Here is a 25274-nt window from a genome sequence, read left to right on the forward strand (position 1 = left end):
CTGGACTTAGTTTATTCATTCGTTTTTCTATTCATTTATCATGCCTTCTTTCTGTGTTCGATAGATGAATGAAGAAAGGGTTCACTGTAAAAGACAGGATGAAATTCAGAAATTCAGATTACAGGGTCTTCCTGGTAATTTTGACCCTTTTAGTTAACTTTTTGTCTGATCTGATGAGACCATCATTGTCTTTAACCTCATGTTGTCAGTGCCCGATGGGCTCATACCAGGAGGGATATCAGTTTAGCTCTTATCTTGATGCTTACCTGGGCTCACATCTCTAATACCTGCTCCAAGCTGTTGTTTCTTTACAAGGATCTTTGTAAGCCATTTGTCTTTGTCTGCAAGGACTAGTTTGCTTAAAAATGGAGAACAGAATCTGCACTCCAACTCAACTAGATGAATTAGCCAGAATACGCTAGATTATGCTGCAGTGATGAAGAAACACACCATCTCATGACTTTACATATTGAAGTTTTGTTTCTCACTTGTGTGATTACCACTAAGGACCCGGGAACCATGCAGCACAGCTCTCTTCCAAGTGGTGACTCAGGATCCGATAGCTGTCATCTCAACATGAGACCTCCATTCTTTTTTTTAATTTTAGAGCAGGGGAAAGGAATGGGGCGGGGGGGTGGGGAGAGGAGCAGAAGAGGGGGGAGAGATAGAGACAACAAGAGAGGGAATCTTAGGCAGCCTCCACACTCAGCATGGAGCTCAATGTGGGGCTCCATCCATGCCCCTGGAATCATGACCTGAGCCAAAATCAAGAGTCAGACACTCGACTGACTGAGCCATCCAGGTGCCCAAGACCTCCATTCTTGCTGAGGACACAGGAAGACAGCCACATTCACTCACGCTCAGCCCAGAAGCGACCTACATCATCTCTGCACACAGCCCATGGGCCACAGCCTGCCACACCTTCTGCACAGAGAAAACAGAGCCTTCCAACATGCCCGGGAAGAAGACAAGAGCCAGATACGAGTGAGGGCTAGAAGGTTCTTCCACCCCAGGCATGTATACACTGCATCGCTGCAGTCAAAGATGTGAGGGTTTCTTTGCCAACCCGCTGAGCCAAGGTCTCCCTCGCCTCCTTCAGGGTACTTCTGTTTCCCCTACTGCTGTCTCATATACAGAGTGAACAGGATGCCGGAGTTGATACGTGGACTCAATGTCAGTGAAACTGGATTTCTTATTTTCTTTCTTTTTTTTAATTTTTTTAACGTTTATTTATTTTTTTGAGACAGAGACAGAGCGTGAACGGGGGAGGGTCAGAGAGAGGGAGACACAGAATCTGAAACAGGCTCCAGGCTCTGAGCTGTCAGCACAGAGCCCGACGCGGGGCTCGAACTCACGGACCGCAAGATCATGACCTGAGCCGAAGTCGGACGCTTAGCCGACTGAGCCACCCAGGCGCCCCTCTTTCTTTTTTTTTTTAATTTTTTTAATGTTTTATCTATTTTTGAGAGAGAGAGCGTGAGCAGGGGAGGGGCAGAGAGAGAGAGTGGTACACACACACACACACACACACACACGCACACACACACAATCTGAAGCAGGCTCCAGGCTATGAGCTGTCAGCACAGAGCCTGACGTGGGGCTTGAACTCGTTTACCGCAAGATCATGACCCGAGCTGAAGTCGAAAGCTCAACCGACTGAGCCACCCGGGCGCCCCCTTATTTTCTTTACATTAAAAAGTAGAAATGCGGTAGTTTCTCTCTTTTTTTTAAATCTGCCTCTAATGTTATCATTTTTCATTAAATCTATCCCAGTTATTTTTATTATGAGAACACTCAGTGCAATATCTGCCCTCTTGTTAGTGTGCTTTGCGGTGTTGTTGACTCTGGGTGCAACGCTGGCTGGCAGGCGTCTAGGACTTCCTCACCAAGCGCCAGCCACTTCATCCTGCACCTCCCCAGTGCATCACATTGCACACACCTGCATTGGAGGCCACCTCCTTAGCCTTCGCGAAGCATTTTCTAGGTCTCAGAGCACTTACTTCCTCCCCATGAGGGAGGCAGGGTGTAGATCTCAGACCTCACTGTCAGGGGAGGGAATGACCTGTATCATTTCTGGCCACGGGCAAGTGTGACTTCTCCATGCTACCCCTTCCCCTGCCTTGGCAAGAATGGAGGCCACAGATTGCGAGGATAGAGCCACCGGTTCCCTGAGTCGCCGCTTGGAAAGGAGCTATGCTGGAGACCCAGCAGACTCTCAGTGGCTGTTCGGTGAGAAAGACCAGAGATGCGAAGACACTTGCCTCAGGATGCCCCGCCAGAATAGGTACGCATCCATTTAACCTCAGCGTGAATCTCTAGTGAGACTAAAATACTACATGAAAGAAGCCCCTGGTGGCTCAGTCAGTTATGTGTCCAACTGCGCTCAGGTCGTGATCTCACGGCTTGTGAGCACGTGAGCTCTCTCTGCTGTCAGCATGGAGCCCGCTTCTGATCCTCTGTTTCCCTCTCTCTCTTCCGTGCTTGCTTTCTCTCTCTCTCTCTCTCTCTCTCTCAAAACTAAACATTAAAAAAAAATGCTACATGAGAAAGATCTCTTGTTAAGCCACCCCACTATCTCCTTCTAAATGTAAATTGGACATTAACCAGCAAATCTGGCTATTTTTGAGAATGACCACTCATGGAACCATCATTCTGACATTAGCCAGAGTGGTGTCCAATCCCAGCATCCAGACTAATGTATTTAGCTTCCCTTAACACCCCCAGCTGCCCTGGCCAGGCTCTCAAACATTACCCGCCCCGCTCCCATCCTGCCAGATTCAGGGGGCAAGGGGACAGCTTTGTGGCTCAGCAGGACCCGTGGACACTATCCTTACCTAACATTTCCTGTTCTCTTCGTTTTTATTCAATACACTGCTCTCTGCAGCATGGATGGACTGATACCATTCATCACTGTTGAGACCGACGGTCCCTTCCTCAGTTCCGCTCGCCTTCAGCCAATACAGGGAATTGGCAATTACTCAGGCAGGAAGGACACTGCTCTGATCACGTTTCTCACTACCACCCCCTTCCTCTGCAGGAACCAGAGTCAGGTCTCCACCGCCACCACCACCACCACCACCAGAGACATTGTCCTTCGACGGGCAGGAGGTTGTAACATCACCAGCTCCCAGAATCCCTGCTTTGACAGGGCTCACGGGAGCTTAACTGACCGGTTAGGGGAAGGATGCCCAACCCAGAGAAGAGTCAGGTCACCTGGGGGAGATGGTTCAAGTGAGGACATGTTAAAAACTATAACCTGAACCCCAAGATTCTAGGGTAAGAAAGGTCCTCGTGTGTTAAAGAAGGGCTTTAGAGACTAGTAGATATGGTATGAAACGCTGCCTCAGCCACTTCCCTCGTTGTCACTTTGGATATTGTCTTTCCAAGCCTCGGTTTCCCCAATTATAAAATGGTGGCAAGGGCACAGCACAACCTGCAGGTGGGTTTTGGGATGAAATGATTCTTCGTTCCGTAAATACGGACCAGGAATCTGTGGTGTGCTCTGAGGATTCAAGATTCAGAAAAATCAGACAAAGCCCCTGCCTTTAAATTGTTTACGTTCTATAGAGGTGGACATTATTGTAAAATTGCAACTTGGACAGCATTATGAATAGAAGGACATGTACTCAGAAAGCCTGTAATTAGGGATTTGATTTGATCAAATCAGGGTCAGGGTTGGCTTCCTGGAGGAGGTGATGCCTGCGCTAAGAAGGATGACTAGGAACTGACCAGACAGAGCGGAGGTAAAAGCATTCCAGACAGAAGAAACAGCATGGGCAAAGGCCCTGTGGCAAGAAGGATCATGAGAACCGTGAGGGACCAAAGGAAGACTCATGCACCTGAGGTGAAAGAGCAAAGGGGAGCGTGGTACAAGATGAGGCTGGAGAGTTCAGCAGAGTATAGACTAAGTGATTGTAACAGGGAGACCTCAAAATACAGTGGCTTAAACAAGATAGATACTATAAGGTAGACCAGGAGTTGGCAAACTTTTTCACTAAAGGGCCAGTCTAGGGCTGGGATTAGCTTCCGTCTGAGATCCAAGATAGTTGCTTCAACTCTGCCCATCACATCTGCCTCCCAGCCAGCAAGAAAGAGGACACAAAGACAGGCTTCATTTCTGCTCGTGTTCCATTGGCCAGACTTAGTCACATGACCACACTGAACTGCAAGGGAAGCTGGGAAATGTAGTCTTCATTCTGGGTAGCTCGTGTCTAGCTAAAACTTTATGACAATGGAAGAAGGGAAGAACAGAGATTGAGGACATCTAGTGGTCTTTGCCACAGTGAGCCAGAGTGTCTTTGGGGAAACCAGGAAGATGTCTGTTTGCAGTGGTCCAGTGGGAGGTGATGGTGGCTTGGGGCAGGGTGGTGGCTCACAGGTAGAGGGAATGGAACAGACCCAAAGATGTGTGTGAGCCAGAATTGACACAACTTGGTGGGGGATTGGATATGGGGAGAAGGGGGACCCCTAGGTTCCTTTCTTGTGCAATTAGATGCAAATCTTGTCTGGAAAGTTCTTCATATACAGTAGCAAGTCATTAAGTGGTTACGATCTTCAATATTGTGCCAGTGGGTCTAGAACTGCAAGCCCAACCCATACAGTGACCTGACAGATAACAAAAGGAGTCAAGGGGCCTCTAGGGAAACTGGGGACCCCATGCCCTGTCTAAAGGGGCAGCTGCTCCTTAGCTCCTGGCAGTGGTTGCTGTCGGGAATGCAGGATGAGTGTAGGTATCATCTGATTTTCCAAGGGAATGTGAAAATCTGGATTTTTATGTGAAATCTTGCAATTTTGAAACTTAGGCAAATAAGTAAAAATAAATTTCTTAGCCCCAAGGCCTCTGGTTTATAATGCTTAGGATACCCCCGCCATGCCACTGTACCTTGCCTTTTCCACCTTTGTGACTCGGTTGCCCTCTGATGGAGAAGGCCACTGTTGCTTGGCTCACCCCAAGGCCTCTGCCTTCCTCTTTTGTTGTCCAAGCACATGATCCCTGGATTCCCGTCCCTTTGTGCCCAGGAGCGCCACCTGCAGGCTTCTGATTCCAACTTCTTACCTATCCCCCACTGCTGGCCCCCACCAGCCGGGGAGGGGGGACAGACCATCAGCCTGCTCCCAATCCCTTTAATCGGATCTGCACCAGTGACCCTTCTAATTAAAACTCCCCGGCTGTAATCCCCCTTTAAAGCTGCGGAAGCGGAAGGGCCATAAAAGGAGCGAAAGGTTTGATGGTCCGGAAGCTGCCTCCTCCTGTGTCCTTGAAAACATCTTCGGGACACCCACGGACCAGATCTACCTCTCACGTGTTGTGTGGCCCTGGAAAAGTCACTTCATTTTCTGGGCCTCCGTTTCATTCATCTGCCTGTTCATTCATTCGTCAACTATTTAGGGAGCACGTACGCTGTGCCAGGCACTGTTTCAGGAACCAAGGCCACAGCAGTGGAAGACAGACTCAGCCCGGGTCCTCAGGAGCTGACATTCTTTGCAGGGCACAGAGGAGAAAATTCCAGCTCAGCAACATCAGTGCTACATGGGGCTTTGGAGGACGGACACACCCAACCTAGACCTGGGGGTCAGAGCAGGCTCACTAGAGCAATGGCCCCTGAGCTGGGGCCTCATGGGGCAGTAGGAATCAGCCAGGAGAAGTGGGGGAGGAAGAGCACTGAAGGCAGAGGGAACAGCATGGTGAGAATATGAACGTATGAGCAACCAGGGTGGTACGGCAGGATTCAGTATGGAATATGCAGTGGGAAATTCAGAAAAATCTGGAGAGAGAGAAGAGAGATGGTCAATATAAAAATCCAAACCTCTTTATCATTCTTCATCAGTTCCTCCTGCCTCTCCAACCTCATCTCCGCCAACTCTCCCTCCTACTCACTCAGTCCCACCTACACTGAGCTTCTTTCTATGGCTTGATCAGGCCAAACTCATTCCCACCTCAGGGCCTTTGCACATGCTATGCCTTCTGCCTGGCATGCTCAGATCTTTGAACGACGCACTGATCATCCTCAAGTCTAAGCAACCAGGATACCTCCCAAAATAGGTCTGCTCTGACTACCCAACCTCACGTGGACAGCCCTCCTTGCCTCTCCACTGATTCCCTCTGGTTTGTTTTTCTCAGTAACGTGTAGTACGTAACACAATCTGACATCATCTTGTTCTTTCTGGGCCTATGGGTTATTTTGTCCACTTCTCCCTAGCGGCTTCTTGAGGCCACAGAAAATGGTCTTTCTTATCCATGCTGCATCCCCAGCAACTAGCATAGCATTTGGTAAGTGCTCAGTAAACACATGCCAACTATATGCAGAGAATTAGAACATTATCCAAGAACTTGGAGAGTCATTGCAGGGTTTACAGCAGGGCTATGGCTTGCTTGGATTTTTGCTTCTCTCCTATGATCTATCAATATGACTGTGAACATCAAAAGCAATGGGATAGGGTGGCTCAGGGGAGCATCTGACTTTTTTTTTTTCTTTGAGAGAGAAGGTGCAAGTTAGCAAGGGGCAAAGAGAGAGGGAGAGAGAGAGAAGCGGGGCTCACCCGGCGTGGGGCTTGAGCCCACCTGATGTGGGGCTCAAGCTCACCCAAAATGGGGCTCAGACTCACAAACTGTGAGATCATGACCTGAGCCAAAGTTAGATGCTTAACCGACTGAGCCACCCAGGTGCCCTGAGCATCCAACTCTTGATCTTAGCTCAGGTCTTGATCTCAGGGTCATGAGTTCGAGCCCTACATTGGGCTCCTCCACACTGGATGTGAAGCCTACTTTAAAAAAAAAAACAAAAACAAAAACAGGGGTGCCCGGGTGGCTCAGTTGGTTAAGCGTCCGACTTCGACTTGGGTCATGATCTCATGGTTTGTGAGTTTGAGCCCCGCATCAGGCTGTGTGCTGTCAGCTCAGAGCCTGGAACCTCTTCAGATTCTGTGTCTCCCTCTCTCTGTCTGCCCCTCCCCGACTTGTGCTCTGTCTCTCAAAAATAAATAAATGTAAAAAAATTTTTTTAAATAAAAAAGGCAATGGGATACTCCTTATGGAAAGCAAAAACTTTATAACTTTACCAAGGCTTATTTTACATATCATACAATTCCCCCCCTTCTGGTGTGCAGCTCAGTGATTTCTTTTTTTTTTTTTTTTTTAGTGAATTTGCCAAGTTGTGCAGCCATCGCCCTTACCTCAGTGTTAGAGCACTTTTATCACCCAGTGAGATCCCTCATGCCCATTGACAACGGTTAATCCACAGTCCCACCCTGGCAGCCACTAATTTGCTTTGTATCCCTATAGATTTGCCTTCTCTGGACACTTTATTTAAATTGTTTTTAATGTTTATTTCTGAGAGAGAGAGCATGAGCAGGGGAGGGGCAGAGAAAGGGAGACACAGAGTCCGAAGCAGGCTCCAGGCTCCGAGCTGTCAGCACAGAGCCCGACACGGGGCCCGAACTCATGGACTGTGAGATCATGACCTGAGCCGAAGTCAGACACTTAACCAACTGAGCCACCCAGGCGCCCCTGGATAATTTATTTAAATGGAACCAACCAGTATGTGGCCTTTTGTGTCTAGCTTCTTTCACTTAGCATCATGTTGTCAAGGTTCATCTGCCTTGTAGCAGGTGTCAGCACCTCGTCCCTTTTTCTGGATAAATACGATTCCACTGTGTGGATAGACCACGGCTTATCCAGTCATCAGGTGATGGACATTGGGTTCACTCCACTTTTTAATTTATGGATAATGTTGCTATGAACATGCTTGTGCATGAAGAAGTTTCCGCATAAGAGTGCGCTTACCACAATGAGCGCCGAGTAATGTATTAATGTATCGAATCGTTGAATCGCTGTATTGTACACGGAAACTAAGAGAACTGTTGTATGTTAGCTATACTGGAGTTAAAATTAGAAGAACTGTTTATGACATTTGTTTTTTAAAAAAAGGGTGGGGCAGCTTCCAAGCCCTGAACAGCTCTCAGCTTGCAGAGCCTCTGGTCACTGTATGGATTTGACCCCAGTGGGCTGTGTGACCATGAAAGGGTCCCTTCCCTCTCTGCTTGAGTCTCCCCATCTTTCCAGACAGGAGCCTGTGCCCTTTTATGCACAGATATTCTGTGCCTTGTTCACATTCCTGGAAGAGCAGGGGAATGTGTGCAGGAAATGATAAACAGTTTGTATTTATAGCTGCTGAGCCAAAGGTGGGCATCCCCGTGATCAGCCACCAGAGCCGACAATTAGGAGGAGGGCTTGGCTCCGGCACCCCGTGGGTCCCACCCTGAGGACTCCCGCTGCTGCTGTCTTCCCCCGAGAGAGCCCAAGCCTCCTCCCCCATTTTGGTGCAGACAGGTGGGTTCCAGGATCCAGAGTCTCCTCACAGGGAGGGAATTTGAGGACTGCCTCCAAGTCCCTTGTCCCGGCTTTTGCCTTTGCTCCCCGGGTTCCTGGAGTCCTGCCCAAACCTGATTGGGCTCAGATCCCAGGCAAACAGGGCTGGAGATGCAGAGGCCCAGACAGAGTTTTGAGCAAAACCTGGGAGGGCTCTGGGTGTTGGCCGGTCCCCCCATCCCTGGGGTCCATCCGGAGACTGGGTCAAAACTGTCTGGGTTTGAGACCAGAGCCCAAGCTTGTAGGATGTCTGCTGCCTTAGCCAGGCACTGGGGTCCACAGACCTAAGCAACCAGTCCAGGGGCTGGGGGTGGGGGCGATGATAAACTACCCAGATAATAACTTAGTAACATAATGTGTATTAAGTGGCTGTTATGTGGTAAGTGCTCAATTGCTTCCATCTCCATTCTAGACATAAGGAAATGGAGGTTCAGAGAGGGGAAATGATTTGTCCAAAGCCACACAGCTGGGGATGATAGTGGCAGGACTCAAAACCAGCTCATAAATAAGTGTAAGGCTGGGGATAATAGCAATAAAAGCTGAGAATTCATTGAATTCTCATTGCATCCTTGCCCTGGACACCTCCTCCCCCACCCCTCAGTCTTACAGATAAGGAAACTGAGGCACAGAAGGTTCAACACCCATTTGGAAGTTCCTCGGCCACTTCCTGGCTGGGGAAGTGTGGCCCTGACTCTAAAGGCTTCAGTAGGTTCAGGAAAGAAAACTCTCTTGTGAGCAGGGCCAGGAGAGGGTGCAGAGAAAGACCCTGCATGCTGCCTTCGGGGAAGGAGGCTTGAGGTGCTCTGACCTTCCCAACACAGCCCTGAGCAGAAGGCAGCCCTCCCCCAGGACCCAGTGAGGCCTCCGCCCCCTTTTCTTCTTTTCTAAGCATCCTGAGGCTGAGAGGAGGGACGGGGAGGGCGCATTCTCAGGTACAAAGGTGGTGCCCGCCTTAAAATAACAAGCCCTAAGGACTGTTCATAATATGCCGGGTGCATAATTCATGCGTCTGTCAGCAGAACAGCAATTATGTGGGCCTTCCCTGGAGTTGTCTAGGGGTTAGAAACTGGCTCGGGCTTCCCTTGCCAGCCTCTGGGGGAAGTGGGACCTCCCAGCTGTTAAAGGAACAGGCTCCCCAGGAATCGGGAATCAGCTCCTTTCCTGCAGGCTCCCTCCTGGCTGGGGGGTCAGTGCCTAGAACCGCAGCCTGCCGGGCTCAGCCCAAGACCCTGGCTGGCCGCCCCCACAAAGTCAGGGCCACCTGTGCTGGTAACTCTACGTGCATAATCTCCTTGTCCCCCACTCTACAATTTATAAGGGGCTGGCTACCAGTATTCCCCAGGGTTTCTCAACCTTGGTACTATCGACATTTCGAGCCAGGTAATTCTTCACTGTGAGGCTGTCCCGTGCGAAGTAGGATGCTCAGTAGCGTCCCTGGCCTCCGCTCACAGGCTGCCAGTAGCATCTTCCTCCCCCAAGTTGCGACAACCAAAAATTTCTGTGGAGTTTGCCAAATATCCCCTGGGAGGGGGGTCAAAATCATCCCCAGTCATGAATGACTAGAATATCCCCATTTTACACATTTGAAAACTGAGGCAGGCAAAGTTTCAATGCCAAGGCCACCCAGCTGGGTTCTACCTCTAGGACCCACGCTCCTAACTCAGTGCAGGAGTTGCCAAAGTATGCTGCCCAAATGCTTTATTCCAATAAGCACATATTTATGTTAATGAATGTTTAACATCCCTTTCCCTGGCACCCAAACTCAGCATCTTTGCAAATGTCATTTCTCAGGACGAGACTAAAATAGAACAGAGGTGAGCCGTGTTTGTTGTTGTTGTTGTTGTTGTTGTTTTACTACTGAGTAAAGAGTACAGGCAGCAAAAGGACACATACAGTGGGACGTCAGTCCTGAGCAAGACACAGTACTAATTTGTGAGGGCCATCTACCTCTGCATTAAACACTACAGATGGGGCACCTGCATGGCTTGGTCGCTGAAGCATCCGACTCTTGGTTTCGGCTCAGGTTGTGATCTCACGGTTCGTGGGTTTGAGCCCCACATCGGTTCTGCACTGTCACTGTGGAGCCTGCTTGGAATTCTCTTTCTACCTCTCCCTCTGCTCCTCCCCTGCTCGAGTTCTCTCTCTTAAAAAAAAAACAACAACTTTGGGGCGCCTGGGTGGCTCAGTTGGTTAAGCGTCCGACTTCAGCTCAGGTCACGATCTCGCGGTCCACGAGTTTAAGCCCCGTGTCGGGCTCTGGGCTGACAGCTCAGAGCTTGGAGCCTGCTTCCGAATCAGTGTCTCCCTCTCTCTCTGCTCCTCCCCTGTTCATGCTGTGTCTCTGTCTCAAAAATAAATGTTAAAAAAAAAATTAAAAAAAAAAACTCTACAGAAAAGACAAGGGAGGAGAAAATTTTCTGGCTACCCACAGGGTGGGGAAGGACCTGTGAGAAGTGTCAGCATTTCTGTTGTGTACCCTGTTTCTTCGCCTGGGTGGTGGGTTCATGGGTGTTTTTTTTGATTATGGTTCGGAAATATATATAAACTTGACCTACTTTTGTGTATCGGATATTTCCTTTTATAAAGTGATTACAGAATTTTACTTTTCCGGTGAGTGCAAATCAAGGTATTAACACTCAAAAGCTTTTGTTTAAAAGACACAGGGTACTTGGGGGGGACACCTGGCGTGGCTCGGTCGGTTAAGTGTCCGACTTCGGCTCAGGTCATGATCTCACAGTTCATGAGTTCGTGCCCCGCATGGGGTTCTCTGCTGTCAGCATAGAGCCTGCTTTGGATCCTCTGTCTCCTCTTTCTGCCCGTCCCATGCTCATACTCTTTCTCTCTCTCAAAGATTAAAAAAAAAAAAAAACATTAAAAATAAATAAAATAAAAAATAAAAGACACAGAATACGTTGAACATGAGTACAGCAAAAAAAAAAAAAAAAAAAAAAAAAAAAAAAAAACAACCAAAAAACCAGGAAGTTGATAGAGCACCTGAGGTTGGAGAAATGCATGACACATCCTTTTGGCATCTGGGCTGGTGGAGAAAGAGCTTTCTTGCTGCCAATGGTGCCCCCGGTGCCTAGCAAAGTGCTTCACATGTCGTACATGATCAATAAACAGTAGCCAGATTGACAACTGAATTCTGGTCCTGTTCCTTCCGCTTGTCACTCTGTGAACTTGGACTAGCCCCTGCCCTGGGCTAGGTGCTAGGAGTGCGAGGGGTGCAGAGACAAAGCTCTGAACCCATCCCTCGTCCCCCCGGAAGCTCACGGATTCTGGGCAGTGATGAACACACACGCCTCTGTAATGGGATGTGTTGTAAAAGCACGCAAGGGAAGGCGAAGTGGTGAGGGACCCGAAGGACGGAGCGGCCAGTCCCACCAGGAATGACCTCTACAGAGAGGGGTCACGTGGGCTGGGTTTTTAAAGATGGATTGGAGTTCACTGAACAGAGAAGAAGGGACACAGACATGCGGGATCGGCCAAAAATGGCGTGTGGCCAGAGAAGTGTGACGTTTGGGAACCTGTGGCAGGAGAGACCCAAAGAGAGGGGTCGAAGTAGAAATGTAGGCTCGACCACCCTGTGTTGTGCATGAGGACTGATTGCAAAGGACGGAAAACTCTCATATGCAAAGCAGCAGTGGCATTTGCTCACAGGATATAACAGGACATTTGGGGACAGGGCAGGAAACAAAGGCCAGCTGAGCCACGCGGAGCCTGGGTGGTCTGAGCTGACGGCATGTTGTGGGGTGAGGGTTGAGAGGTCGCCCCCACGAAGATAGCGGGTGTTTATCAGACACTCCCCGTGTGCTGCTGGAAGCTGTCCTGAGCACTTTGCACACATTAACGCCTTGACTTTTCATAGCAGCTCTCTGAAATAGACACTGTATTTGCCCTCCCATTTTGCAGATGAAGAAACTGAGGCTTAGGATAAACACCTGGCTCCCTGGTAAGGAGCCTGGCTTACCTGGCTCACCTGGTAAGGAAGTGGCAGAGCTGGGATTTAAACCCAAAACAACCTGACACCAGAGTCCAAGCTCTTAAATTGTTGCTCCTCACGCTGTCTTTCAAACCCGCTGTGTCCTCACTGCTGACCCCTCGGGCTAGAATAGTTAGCTTGAAATCATTGCGGTCTCCGGGCTTTGGTTTTGAATGGATTCAAAAAAACAAAAATGGATTTGAATAAGTGATCTTTTTAGCTCAAACAACCAGTCATTAAGTGACAAGTGAGATGTGACAGTGCCCTTGAACTGTTGAGGAGCACCCCACAGAGTCAGGGTGTTAGGATGATCATCCTACTGGAGGTTGGTAACTAAATCCCGCTCTCTTCTCCTTGCAGATCCTTGCCATCATTTCCATCATGTTCATTGTCCTCTCCACCATTGCCCTGTCGCTCAACACGCTGCCCGAGCTGCAGAGCCTTGACGAGTTCGGCCAGACCACAGACAACCCCCAGCTGGCTCACGTGGAGGCCGTGTGCATCGCGTGGTTCACCATGGAGTACCTGCTGCGGTTCCTCTCCTCACCCAAGAAGTGGAAGTTCTTCAAGGGCCCACTCAACGCCATTGACTTGTTGGCCATCTTGCCCTACTATGTCACCATCTTCCTCACCGAATCCAACAAGAGTGTGCTGCAGTTCCAGAATGTCCGCCGCGTGGTCCAGATCTTCCGCATCATGCGTATCCTCCGCATCCTCAAGCTCGCACGCCACTCCACCGGCCTCCAGTCCTTGGGCTTCACCCTGCGAAGGAGCTACAATGAGCTGGGCTTGCTCATCCTTTTCCTCGCCATGGGCATCATGATCTTCTCCAGCCTTGTCTTCTTTGCCGAGAAGGACGAGGATGACACCAAGTTCAAAAGCATCCCGGCCTCTTTCTGGTGGGCCACCATCACCATGACGACGGTTGGGTATGGAGACATCTACCCCAAGACTCTCCTGGGGAAGATTGTCGGAGGACTCTGCTGCATTGCAGGTGTCCTGGTGATTGCTCTTCCCATCCCGATCATTGTCAATAACTTCTCTGAGTTCTACAAGGAGCAGAAGAGGCAGGAGAAAGCAATCAAGCGGAGAGAGGCTCTGGAGAGAGCCAAGAGGAATGGCAGCATTGTCTCCATGAACATGAAAGATGCTTTCGCCCGGAGCATCGAGATGATGGACATCGTGGTGGAGAAAAATGGAGAAAATATGAGTAAGAAGGACAAAGTACAAGATAATCACTTGTCTCCCAACAAATGGAAATGGACAAAGAGGACACTTTCTGAAACTAGCTCAAGTAAGTCCTTTGAAACCAAGGAGCAGGGATCCCCTGAGAAGGCCAGATCATCTTCCAGTCCTCAGCACCTGAACGTCCAGCAGTTGGAAGACATGTACAACAAGATGGCCAAGACCCAATCTCAACCCATCCTCAATACCAAGGAGTCAACCACACAGAGCAAACCAAAGGAAGAACTTGAAATGGAGAGTATCCCCAGCCCTGTAGCCCCTCTGCCCACTCGTACAGAAGGGGTCATCGACATGCGAAGCATGTCGAGCATCGATAGCTTCATTAGCTGTGCCACAGACTTCCCCGAAGCCACCAGATTCTCCCACAGCCCTTTGGCCTCGCTCCCCAGCAAGACTGGGGGTAGCATGGCCCCAGAGGTGGGCTGGCGGGGAGCTCTGGGTGCCAGTGGTGGGAGATTTGTGGAGGCCAACCCCACCCCTGATGCCAGCCAATGCTCTTCTTTCTTCATTGAGAGCCCCAAGAGTTCTATGAAGACGAATAACCCCCTGAAGCTACGAGCACTTAAAGTCAACTTCATGGAGGGTGACCCCAGTCCACTAGTCCCCGTTCTGGGGATGTACCATGACCCTCTTAGGAACCGGGGGGGTGCAGCTGCTGTCGCTGGGCTAGAGTGTGCCACACTCTTGGACAGGCCTGTACTGAGCCCAGAGTCCTCCATCTATACCACAGCAAGTGCTAGGACACCCCCCCGGTCGCCTGAGAAACACACAGCAATAGCATTCAACTTCGAAGCAGGCATCCACCAGTACATTGATGCGGACACAGACGATGAGGGGCAGGTTCTCTACAGTGTAGATTCCAGCCCTCCCAAGAGCGTGCATGTGAGCACCAGTCCCAAGTTCAGCGTCGGGACAAGATCAGAGAAGAACCACTTTGAAAGCTCCCCCTTACCCACCTCCCCTAAGTTCCTAAGGCAGAACTGTATTTACTCGACAGAAGCATTGACTGGAAAAGGCCCCAGTGGTCAGGAAAAGTGCAAACTCGAGAACCACATCTCCCCTGACGTCCGCGTGTTGCCAGGGGGAGGAGCCCACGGAAGCACACGGGATCAGAGCCTCTGAGCTACCCTACCTGCAGCAGAGACTTGTGGCAAGACTTAAGAGGCGTGCTGTTCAGCTGAGCTGCCGCAGAGCTTTTCCGCACGAACTCAGACAGACGGGCTCTGCAGAGCCCCCAGGCAGAAGAGAGACTCCAGAGGAGGCTCCCTGGGGCCTGGAGAGCCATGACAGGTACAGCAGGATGAAGTGGGCCAAGCCACAGGCTATGGCGTCTCCTTGTAACAACTCTGCTGCCCTCTTTGGGAGATGACATGGGCAGAACTCATAGCCACCACTACCACATGCTAGACCTCACCAAGACTACCTAGTCCCCACTTTTCTGTCACGGCTCTCCATCGCAGCCTCAGGGGGCAACATCTCCATCCCTTGGGCTTCGGCTGGAGACGGACGCTGGACAACAACAAGTGGCCGGGTTGACCAATTTCGTTTTGGGCATTGCCCAGCCACCTGTAGGAACTCCTGTCCATCGCCTCCCGGATGGATCCCACTGTCAGAAGGCTGCAGAGGATGCTTGTGTCGTGGGGAAATTTCTGCGCCATAAACCACGGTCCCAGCGCAAAACCCTTCCTCAAATGTCTTCATCGACTTCAGTGTTCCGTAGTACCTGAGATTTTATTTTGAGATATCATCAGGGTGAGTTGCACCACTTGTTCCTGATTCTGATTGCCCCCCGGCAACGTGGGAAGGGTTCGGACGGCAGGCACTCAGCCAACAGTGTGAACTGTGAACATTGCTTTAGGGTTGTATAAGGAAAACCCTCTCTGTGCATCCCTAGCATAGACTCAAAACATATGCAAGAGTCAAATATGCAAAAGAAATAGCTTATTCAAAGAGACTGTATGTTACCGAAGAACAGAATAAAATCTGATTTTTTTTTTACCTGCAAAAATGGAAAAAAAAAAAAAAATCCCCAATTGAAATGCCCAGTTCAGACTTTTGAATACTTCCTGTGGCAGCAGGGAAAGCATCTACTATGATAGAAATTCTTTTTTGTTTCCTGTGGTATTCAAGTTTAAAAAAAAAAAAAAAGTTAAAATAAAAAGCACTTTATGTTTTTCAAAAATAGGTTCTACCAGGGACAGTGTCAACATCTTGCACTTTAAAAACAAGCACTATTTCCCGTGGGCCACTTTTTGGGACTACAGTTGGGCTGTTAACTACATGCCTGTGTCGGGCCACGGTGGGTGATGTTGTGCGGGTATTGCTGTCCGCCATGTTGAAGTCTGTGGGCTCCTTCCCTGTCCCTCTGAAGCTCCCTGTTGGCCCCCTTGCGAGGAAGGGTACTTGAGCCCTGGAGTGGGGCCTCTCACAGAGCCCCGTGTGCAGGAGACACGCGCATCTCCGAAGAACACAGTAGGCGGTGGGCACTGGGTGTTTACTCTGTTCTCTTTCTCGTCAACCAGCTGTTGGTATGTTTTCAGTGTCACTGTCTGTACTAAAACTCAGCCCTCCTTTCTGCAGCCATCAATGCAGCTAGTACGGACAAAAGCAATAAGTATTTGTGTGCGTTGTGAGTGCTTCCGGTGTATTTCTTGGTGTTGGTCTTCCTGTCCTAGTTCGACGACCTGGCGTTGGCCTGCCTGATTTGGGTCCGGTAAGGACGGTGGTGTTGGCCGTTCCTCAGTTCAGACACATTGGGTTGAGCCACCGGTTAGCATGATGCCCTGCTGTTGGCCCATCTGTCAGTCAAGATGACATATCTGCCTGTCTTTAGTACAACGGACCGATGTCGTTCCCTAAATACAACGTGGATGGACGATGTCCCAAGTACAGTAGTGTAGATCTGCCGGTCCACAGCACGGTGACAGGCACACGTCTTCCTGATGGAACAAACGTGGCGTGGGTCTCCTGGTCCTCATACAATGTGTCATTGGTCTGCCTGTGAGTGTGATGGCATGAGCCACCTGTCAGTACACAAATAATCAGAGTCATTCTGCCTGCCCTCTGCACAATGGCATGCGGTTGGACCACCTGTCACAGGTGTCCACAGGAGTCATCCCACCGCCCTTAAAAACACCTGTGCTCTGCTGAATATGTACCTGGTTCATACTGCTTCTCAGTGTCTCTGGGGACTGTGGATCCTTCCAAGAGGGTGCAGTCCTGTTCTTTGCTGTGTTAACAAAGGCTACGATGCCGATGCCGAAGTATCTTGCCACTCTGAGGTATCTTCAGAGCATCCTCGCAGCCACTGCAAAGGGACTTAAGGGGCAGGGAAAGTGTGAGGTCATCCTGTGCTGGTAGCACCAGAGAGAGAGGAAGCAGCCACGCCCCCAAGCGCTTTGCCGGGCACACAGCGCGGGCTGGGGGCCTACTGAGGAGCGGCCGACGGACAGTCCTCCCCGGCCCATCTCATCTCACCTGCCTCTTCTTTGTTTTCGTGACCATTTACGTCGGCCATCAGCACAAACGTGAAAATTCAGGGAAAACAAATGCTTTTTGATAAAAGTAAATAGTTGTGATTTCCGATTCCGATATTTTTAGAGCTGATGCTATCTGTAAAAATTAGTAACAATAGTAATATAGTCTATTTTACATATCAGGAAAGTGAACATGTTTAAATATAGCCATATACAGTGAGAAGGAACTTACCACCCCTTCTTCAAATCAAGGCATTTCATTTGTTGGTTGAAGCCGATGAGAAGTGTACAGATTGGATATGATTTTTTTTTCTTTCTTTTTCTTTTTTTTTTAACTAATAACCAATTGGTGCAACTCTCCTTGTAACCAAAGGCCCTTTCTGCCTTGTGTGGTCACACAGGACCTGGCCCTTCCTTCCCTGTGTAGTTTGTCTGACCTTAAAGTAGCATTTTATGGAGTCACTTTTGAAGGACGAATTCAGAAGTATCATTAAGAACCTACCTTTTCAGGCTTACTAGCCAGAGTCCTATAGAGTTCTTATAGAAACAGAATAATTGAAACTCAGCATATACTATGCTTAGAAAGTATTGCATTATGTTTTTTTTTTTTTTTCCTTTTACTTGTGTACGTATTGTGGGAATATAGCTTTTCCCCTGTGCCCAATTCAAAATAGAGTATTGTAAGTTTTCCCAGGCCCCACCTGCCAAAAAGGAGCATACCCCGATTTTTAATACGTGTACACCCTACCTGTACCTGTGTATATGCACTGGGAAATCTACCTAAGAGTCTCCACTGAGAAGCTGACCTTGACAGACAGGTCCTCACGGAAGAGAGGAAGGCATGGTCTGGAGGCCAATACCACTTTACCTTGGTGATCCATATCACACCCGTTCCTGAACCAACAAAAACGGGGGGGGGGGGGGGTGGGAGGAAAAAAACAAGTCAACCCAAAGAAACCAAGCTCGCGCGGGTGGATGCCTGGTCCCTTTGGCGAACTCAGTGAAATTCGCCGAGAACCCAGCCGAACTTGGCTTCCAACTTCCGCCATTATCAGTAAGGGCTAGGGACCAGGCGGCTGTGTGTCCCGATCACACAGGGGAGTCTGCGACCTGCAGAGAGAGGAGGGCCAGCTCTGGAGGAGTCGGTTTTTTCACTTTTTTTTTTTTTTTTTTTTTATCTTTGGGTAAAAAAAAAAAAAAAAAACAGGGCTTTGGTGCAGTAGATTTCTCAGTGCCTTCTTTAGGAATTTTAAGCACACTTAACGGGGAAAGAAAGAAGAGGAGAGGACATTTGTTCCCGTGAAGGCCCTTTCTCTAAAAGCACTGGGGATCAAGAAGAAAGAAGAAGACAGAGAACGGCAAAATCCTGAGGAGACCACTTCCTTTCAACTCACCCGGCTTGACCCCCACCCCACCCCCCACCCCCGCCCCCAAAGTGCTGGCGACCACAAACTTGGCCAAACTGACTCCCAGCTCTCCTCCACCGCCTCTTGGTGACTAGCTTCAGCCCTGCCCTCTCTCCTAATAAGATCCCCTTTTCTGAGGAGAAAAAGAAACAGTATTCTCTTCTGTAAAACTGCGACGTATTCATGTTCGTAACTATCGTACGTTTCTGTCTTGCTCCAAGTCATGGCTGGAGTGTCTAGTCCATGGACAAGGGGAAATTCAAACTTCATCGCGGACAAGGGTCACCGGAGCCAGGTCTCTCTCCCTCTCCCCGTCTCTCTCCTCCTCCTCCTCCCCCCCCCAACCCCCTCCCTCGCTTCTTCGTTCTCTGCTAACTAGCCCCAAGTAACATAACCCCAGGCTTCAGCCTCCAGTTAGGTAACTTTGAATCCGAGGAGAGCCAGGCAAACCGCCTCGAGGGCATGATCCTTTTTGGGAAATGGCTCTTCCTGTGGCGAGAGGAAGAAGAGGTCACCCCCGCCACCCCCCACCGGACAGTGGAGAGCCTCCAGCCCTGAGTTACAGTTTCCCGTTTCTCACCACATACATGACCGCATCCACATGCTTTCGCTCAGCCAGGGGGACCCAGACCAGCCTGGCTACGCCCAGAAATAAAAAAGTTACCTCTGCATTTTCTGTTGCTGTTTTTCTGGCTCTAGAAGGATATCCATGTGTCTCAGAGTAGCCTCTTTTTCTGTTCAGATAAAAAGTATATAGGTACATAGGTGTTTTTAGCCAATTTGTAATAGGGCCGCTTCGTCTCATGGCTACTTTTGTAATCTAGAATAACGTCTTAGGAGTTTTATTGTTGGGTCATCACCATAGCTGATACTCTCTGGTCTTTTTCATTTCCTCCCATTGCCCCTCGGGCTTGCTTTCTTTTCTTCCTTTTGATTCTGACTTTCTGGGGATAGGGAAAGACTTGGGGTTCTGACCTGCTCACGCAGGCGTTTCCTGACACTTGGCCTAGAGTCTGTGGACACTGTTACTTCCCTCGTTCTGGGTGTTTCTTCTGTTCTTAATCCTGGGCCTGGATGCAGGAGTGAGACCAGGAGAAGCAGGGCCGTGGATGGCCCTCAAGATCGGGATAGAATGTGGGCTGGTTCAGCTCATTCTCCCCCACCCTGCTGGCACTTGGAAGAGAGTGAATTTTCTCATCCCCAGAGATCTTGGAACCAAAAATCTCTTGCAAGCAAACTTCCTGCTGGGGTCCAGGATACACCTAAGCCCCTCTCAGCTGGCCTGTTACAACACCCCTGCTCCCTTGTAACATCAGTTGGATCCGAAGGCCAGAGCATTTTCAGGTTCTTGCAAACCTCGGAGAACATGCTGGGGCCTCAGATCTCATCAACTTGTTACCAGGTCCTCATTTTAATGCATTTCCAACAGCCTCACCAAAAAGCAATAGACAAGCCTGCAGCCGAACCCTGAGAAGACGTGTCCCCCAGAATCTGCCAGCGCATCTGCCCTCCCCTTCCCAGCTGCCTGGCTCCCTAGCACCAGAGACGTGTGGCAAGGGCAGTGGTGTTTCTCCAGTTCCCACCTATCCAGGCCCCAGGGAGTTTCTGGAGTGTCCTGATTAATCCCCTCCCCCCCCCCCCCCCCAAGCAGCTTCCAGCCTCAGGTGGGCAGAGGACACCTCAGGAAGCAGGATCTTCAGCAGAAAGTGATTCTCCACTCTTCAACTCCTACAGGAAATTGAAGAAAACCCAGATAATCTTCAGCTTCCATTCATTTAGGTGTTCATACCCCGACCTGCCTCACTGTTGGCTTCAGGACTCTGGCCTCTGGCCAGATCAGAGATTTGAGCCGAATCTGGACCCCCATGGCAGTGAACCATCCCTTTGGATAAACCCCAAGAGGAAACCAATTGAAGGACAAATGTATTATTCTGGACTATGACCCTAATCGGAGTTTTGCTACCCCCAAAAGTTCCTGGTAATCTGGTTTGGACCAGAGCCAAATAAAACAGACGAGATTTTTAAAAACTTTTGCACAAGAACAAAACAAAATTGTCTCCTAGTAGTTTGCTAGGTTTGATGCCCAGATAAGCAAACAGTCTAGCCTGTGGCTGTTTTCATCTAGAGAGAGATTGTGTCATTTGGGCTTCCCTCCACTGCCCCTGGTTTTGTCTTAACCTGGAATTTCTCCTGGACTTCCCCAAATGCCAACCTGACGAAATGGATTTGGAAGGGGCTCTGGTGAATCCAGCGGTCCCTCATCTTTTTTTTCCCTCCGATTCTAACTCTCCATTCTTCTCTGCGGAGATCCCGAAAAGATCTTCTAAGGGCTGGCCAGGATGGGGAGGGAGGGGGGCAGTTCTCCTGAAGAAGACATCATCTGCCTGCAGGATGGCTGCGAGCGAGCCTCTGAGTGAAGCCTCTCTCTTGAGTGAGAGGAACAAGGTGGTCAGTTTCAGCTGAAGTTAAGAAAGTGCTTCCCGCAGGTGGGGCTGCCTCACCATGGAAGTCGGTGCCGTGTTGGGGGATGAGCTGATAAAAAGAGGGTAGATCATGCACAAAATGGATGTTGCAGAGAGACCCTCACTTTGCATGGCAAGTGGACTGAACAACCAGGGCAATTCTCCTTCTCTCTCTGGGGTGTGTGTGTGTGTGTGTGTGTGTGTGTGTGTGTGGTTTGGACGTCTAGGCACAGGCTCAAAGACTTGAGGCAAAAGCAGGGATTACAGTTAGCAGGAATTCAAATTCTAGGATTTGGAGTTTTCTGCAGGGGTGCCAGGGAAGGAAGTGGCAGCAAGATACCCTGCTTCCCCCTCTGCTTCCTATCTTGGGTAATTTTAATGACCCAACCTGTCCCCAGTGCCCTAACAGGAGCCACACTGGCTGGGATGAGGCTTATGCTGCCCTCCCCAGACCAGCCAAGGAACAGTCCCTCTCTGGCTGACCATGTCACGGTGCTGCTTTTCTGCCCAGACCCTGTGCCCTCATGGGCCTGAGGCTTTCTGTACAAGAGATGCAATCATCTTTTATCCATTAGCCAGCCGCCTAACTGCCTAGGCAACAGCAAATGGCACCATTCCAAAAGGGCTCCCCCCCCCCCCCAACCGGCAAATAAAACAGAAAATCCCATTTAAGATGTTTGAAAATCCCCACCCAATGAAGTAAATCCAGAAGGACCAAAAGAGAGAAGCAGATGTAATCCATTTTTACAGCAAAACTAGGCTTCAGCTGCCCGGTCGCCCACATCTCTAGCCCCTTCCCAAGTGGGTCTGGATACTGCATTCTCCAAGGAGACCATTTGACAGAAGAAGTTTTAAAGTACCCCCCCACACACACACACACACAACTGTGTCTGGTGGGTTTGGAGGAGGTGGGCCTTCCTCCTCAGGAAGACCCCAAGTCCAGGCAGTGATAGGTGGTTTTATTATGAAGTGAGGCAGGACAATAGGTTTGCATGGATAGCCTGATCAGCTACTTTCCTTCAAAACAAAATGAAACAAAAACCCAGTTCCCAAGATCCCCCTTTGAGGCTCTGTCCTGCAGAAATAGCTCACGTTAACGGCTCCAAAGGCATGTCGGTTCTAGAAAACGAAGGAGGCTCCCAATTCTGTTCCATTAAGATGCTCTCGAGGATCATATGTGGATCGTCCCACGCTTCTTGCCTCCTGAGCTAATCCAGGTTTGGACAACAAGGAAGGAAGCACAAGAGAAGATGCCCAAGAGATTCAGACTTCTCTATGGCTTTGGATCGTGGCCCCCTAAGGCTTCACTAGGGTTTCGGGCTCTCTCTTTGGTAGGCTTGACATCTAAGCTCCGGGTGCCTGATGGGTGGAGAAAAGGAAAATCAGCAGCTGCTGAGCTGGGGGCAAGTTGGTCTCTTTGCTCTCCAGACCTCCTGGCTTTGATCCGAAGGCAAGAGCTGGAAACACCATTTTCTGCACCAGGAACTCAGGGTTATCCCCCAGTGTATGCCCTTGGCACATAGTGGTCACCCAACCCGTGTTCCTTTGAGTGAATGAATGTGTAAATGATTGACTTCTGAATGAGCGAATGTGTGAGTGAATACAGGAGTTAATTAGTTCTTACCCAGCTTGAGGTATTGCTAACTGGGAAGGAAAGAGAAATGGCGGGGCGGGGAGAGGGGGCTCTCATTAAAACCTGTAAGCTCCACCAATGCCATCTAGCCTTTGATTCAATTAGGGGCCAAGGTGATGTCCACATTTGACACTTGTCTGCCCTCAGGGCCCTGGTCTTCTCAGAGCAACACTTCCAGGGGCCCCATGGGGCAGCCCCAGCCTCCTCCCTACTCTCCTATCCTGCATTTTCAGCCTCATGTTCTAGTTTAGCTCACAAAGAAGGGATTTCTCCTGGTCTGGGACTTGCTGGGGCAGGAATTTGGGAGCTGACATCTGGAAACTGGATTGCAATCCCTGAGCCATGGGAGTCCAGCTGGAAAAGAGGGCCAGCCTGCCCTCCAACCTTGAGAGCCAACGGGTTTTCCTATTTTCTGAGCCCCAGTGTCTCCCTTGGTAGCATGTGTCCCAACTCCATTAGCTAAGACCCTCTGTCTCGCCCACGAACTATGGTGTGAGGTTGAGGCTTTTCTGCCAGCAAAGCCATTCTGATTACCCCACCCATGATGGGGGCCAAGCCAATCACATTAGCCATAAGTGACCAATGTCCTTAGCCGCTCTTCTCTCGGGGTCGCATTTGTGGGTCCTGTTCATCTCTGGTCAGTTGATGTCTCTAGTCCTTCCTGTAAAGGTGACAATGAGCATTGTGTGTGCGTGCTCAGGCACACACACACACACACACACACACACACACAGAAACCAAACAACAAAAAAACCCGTGTCTTTTTATGCATGTGATGGGATGAAATTGTGACCTCCAGCTGCTGTCCTGTCTTGTAAAATATGTCCAAATGTTTAAGAATTTCTAAGCAAATGGTCCTTTAATGAAGTATGCACAGTTCAATAAAAAGGTATGGAGAAAACAAGCTTGGTGGAGTTTGTTTTATTTTCTGGAGGGCACAGGGAGATGGGGGGCAGGTGAAGATCTGCACAAGAGACTGAATTGGGGGACGTGGAGGGGCAGCACTGATTGCCTTCACCTGAAAGAGGGTACGAAAATGTAACTGGCGGGGCGCCTGGGTGGCGCAGTCGATTAAGCGTCCGACTTCAGCCAGGTCACGATCTCGCAGTCCGGGAGTCCGAGCCCCGCGTCGGGCTCTGGGCTGATGGCTCAGAGCCTGGAGCCTGTTTCCGATTCCGTGTCTCCCTCTCTCTCTGCCCCTCCCCCGTTCATGCTCTGTCTCTCTCTGTCCCAACAATAAATAAACGTTGAAGAAAATGTAACTGGCTTGTCACCCCAGTAGGCAAGCAGCGGTAACCCACCCCATGCTGTGTTCATGGGCCAAAGTCCAAATTCTGGTTATTTGGCTCTAGTGTCAGCTGTACCTGGGTATTCTCGGCCTTACTACCACTCTCTCATCAAAGTGTCTCATGGGGCCTTGGGGACACACACACACACACACACACACACACAACTTTTACAATCTGTCCCCTTCTCTGCTTCATTGTTCTCCATAACACCACCTCTGACACACTATATTTTATTTGTGTATTTTGTTTATTGTTTACCTCCCTTCAATAGAACATAAATCCCTCCCTCTGAGAGAACACAGATTCCAAACCTGGAAAGTGGAGAGAATAAAGACTAAAAAAACAAAACAGCAACAACAACAAAAACAAAACAGAACATCCAAGGACCACGTGTGTATCTGTGTGTTTTGCTTTTTTTTTTCTTTTTTTGCCCCACACAAATAGTAACATACCATAAACTGTTCTGCATATTGCTTTTGTCATTTAATATATCTTGAAAATCATTCTGTATTTCTGTATTAATGCACAAAGAGCTTTCTCATTCTCCTGGGAAGCCTGTGCTGTGTGCTATTATGCACAGTAATGGCTAGTCTCCTACAGCTGACCATTAAGGTTGCTTCCAAACTTTTGTGATAACAAACAGTGCTAAAATGAATGGCCTGTCAGCGGTTCCTGTGGGCTCTGCCTCCAAAATAGATTTGGAATCTGTGCTCCTCGGCCCTGCGCTGCCACAGCTCTGGGCCACACCGTCATTGTCTATTGCCTAATGATTACAGCAGCCTCCAGACCACATTCCCCGGTTCCACCCTCGATCCCTTTCAGGCTCTTCTCAGCACAGTGGCCAGAGGGATCCTGTCAAACTGTCAGTCTGATCATGTCACTTCGTCATCAAAATGTTCCAAAGGCTTCTCATCACATTTTGAATAAACTCCAAAGTCCTTGGCACTATCTGCAAGGCCTTACATCCCCTGGTCCCACCTGTCTCTTTGATTTCACTTCCCATTGCTGTCCCCTGAGGGTGCTGGGCTCCATTGTCGCTGGTCTCCTCACTGTTCCTCAGACATGCCCAGTGTGGACTCACCCAGTGACGCTGTCCCTTTCCAGCCTCCCTCCCAGACTCCTCAATCCTCTTTGATCCCCTAGCTTATTACTCTTCCCTTCCCTCACTCCCCTTCAGACACAGTGGCCACCATTCAATTTTCGAATACGCCAAGCACACTTCCATCCCAAGGCCTTTGCACTGGCTGTCCCCTCTACCTAGAACATCTTTTCCAAGCTAGCCACACGGTTCATTCCCTCACCAGCTTCAGGTTCACCTTCTCAGCATCCCCTTTATCTGAAAATCCTAGGTATAATGGCAACCTCCCCCCCCCCTGCACACACACGTGCCCCTGTCACCTCTGTCCCCTTATG

At 49.6% G+C, this 25274-nt stretch overlaps 1 protein-coding gene across 1 annotated transcript in view; it reads left to right on the forward strand.

Moving 5' to 3' along the window:
• KCNB1 (potassium voltage-gated channel subfamily B member 1) overlaps positions 1-23476 on the forward strand; it is a 100586-nt gene extending 77110 nt beyond the window's left edge. The window contains exon 3 of the mRNA XM_045444277.1: positions 12711-23476. Coding sequence (XP_045300233.1) covers positions 12711-14717 — 2007 coding nt within the window. The 3' untranslated portion in view covers positions 14718-23476. The remainder of the gene's footprint in view (positions 1-12710) is intronic.
• Positions 23477-25274: the final 1798 nt, after the last annotated feature.

The sequence above is a fragment of the Leopardus geoffroyi genome, chromosome A3 (genome assembly GCF_018350155.1).
Source record: "Leopardus geoffroyi isolate Oge1 chromosome A3, O.geoffroyi_Oge1_pat1.0, whole genome shotgun sequence".
In the NCBI taxonomy this organism is placed as follows: Eukaryota; Metazoa; Chordata; class Mammalia; order Carnivora; family Felidae; genus Leopardus; species Leopardus geoffroyi.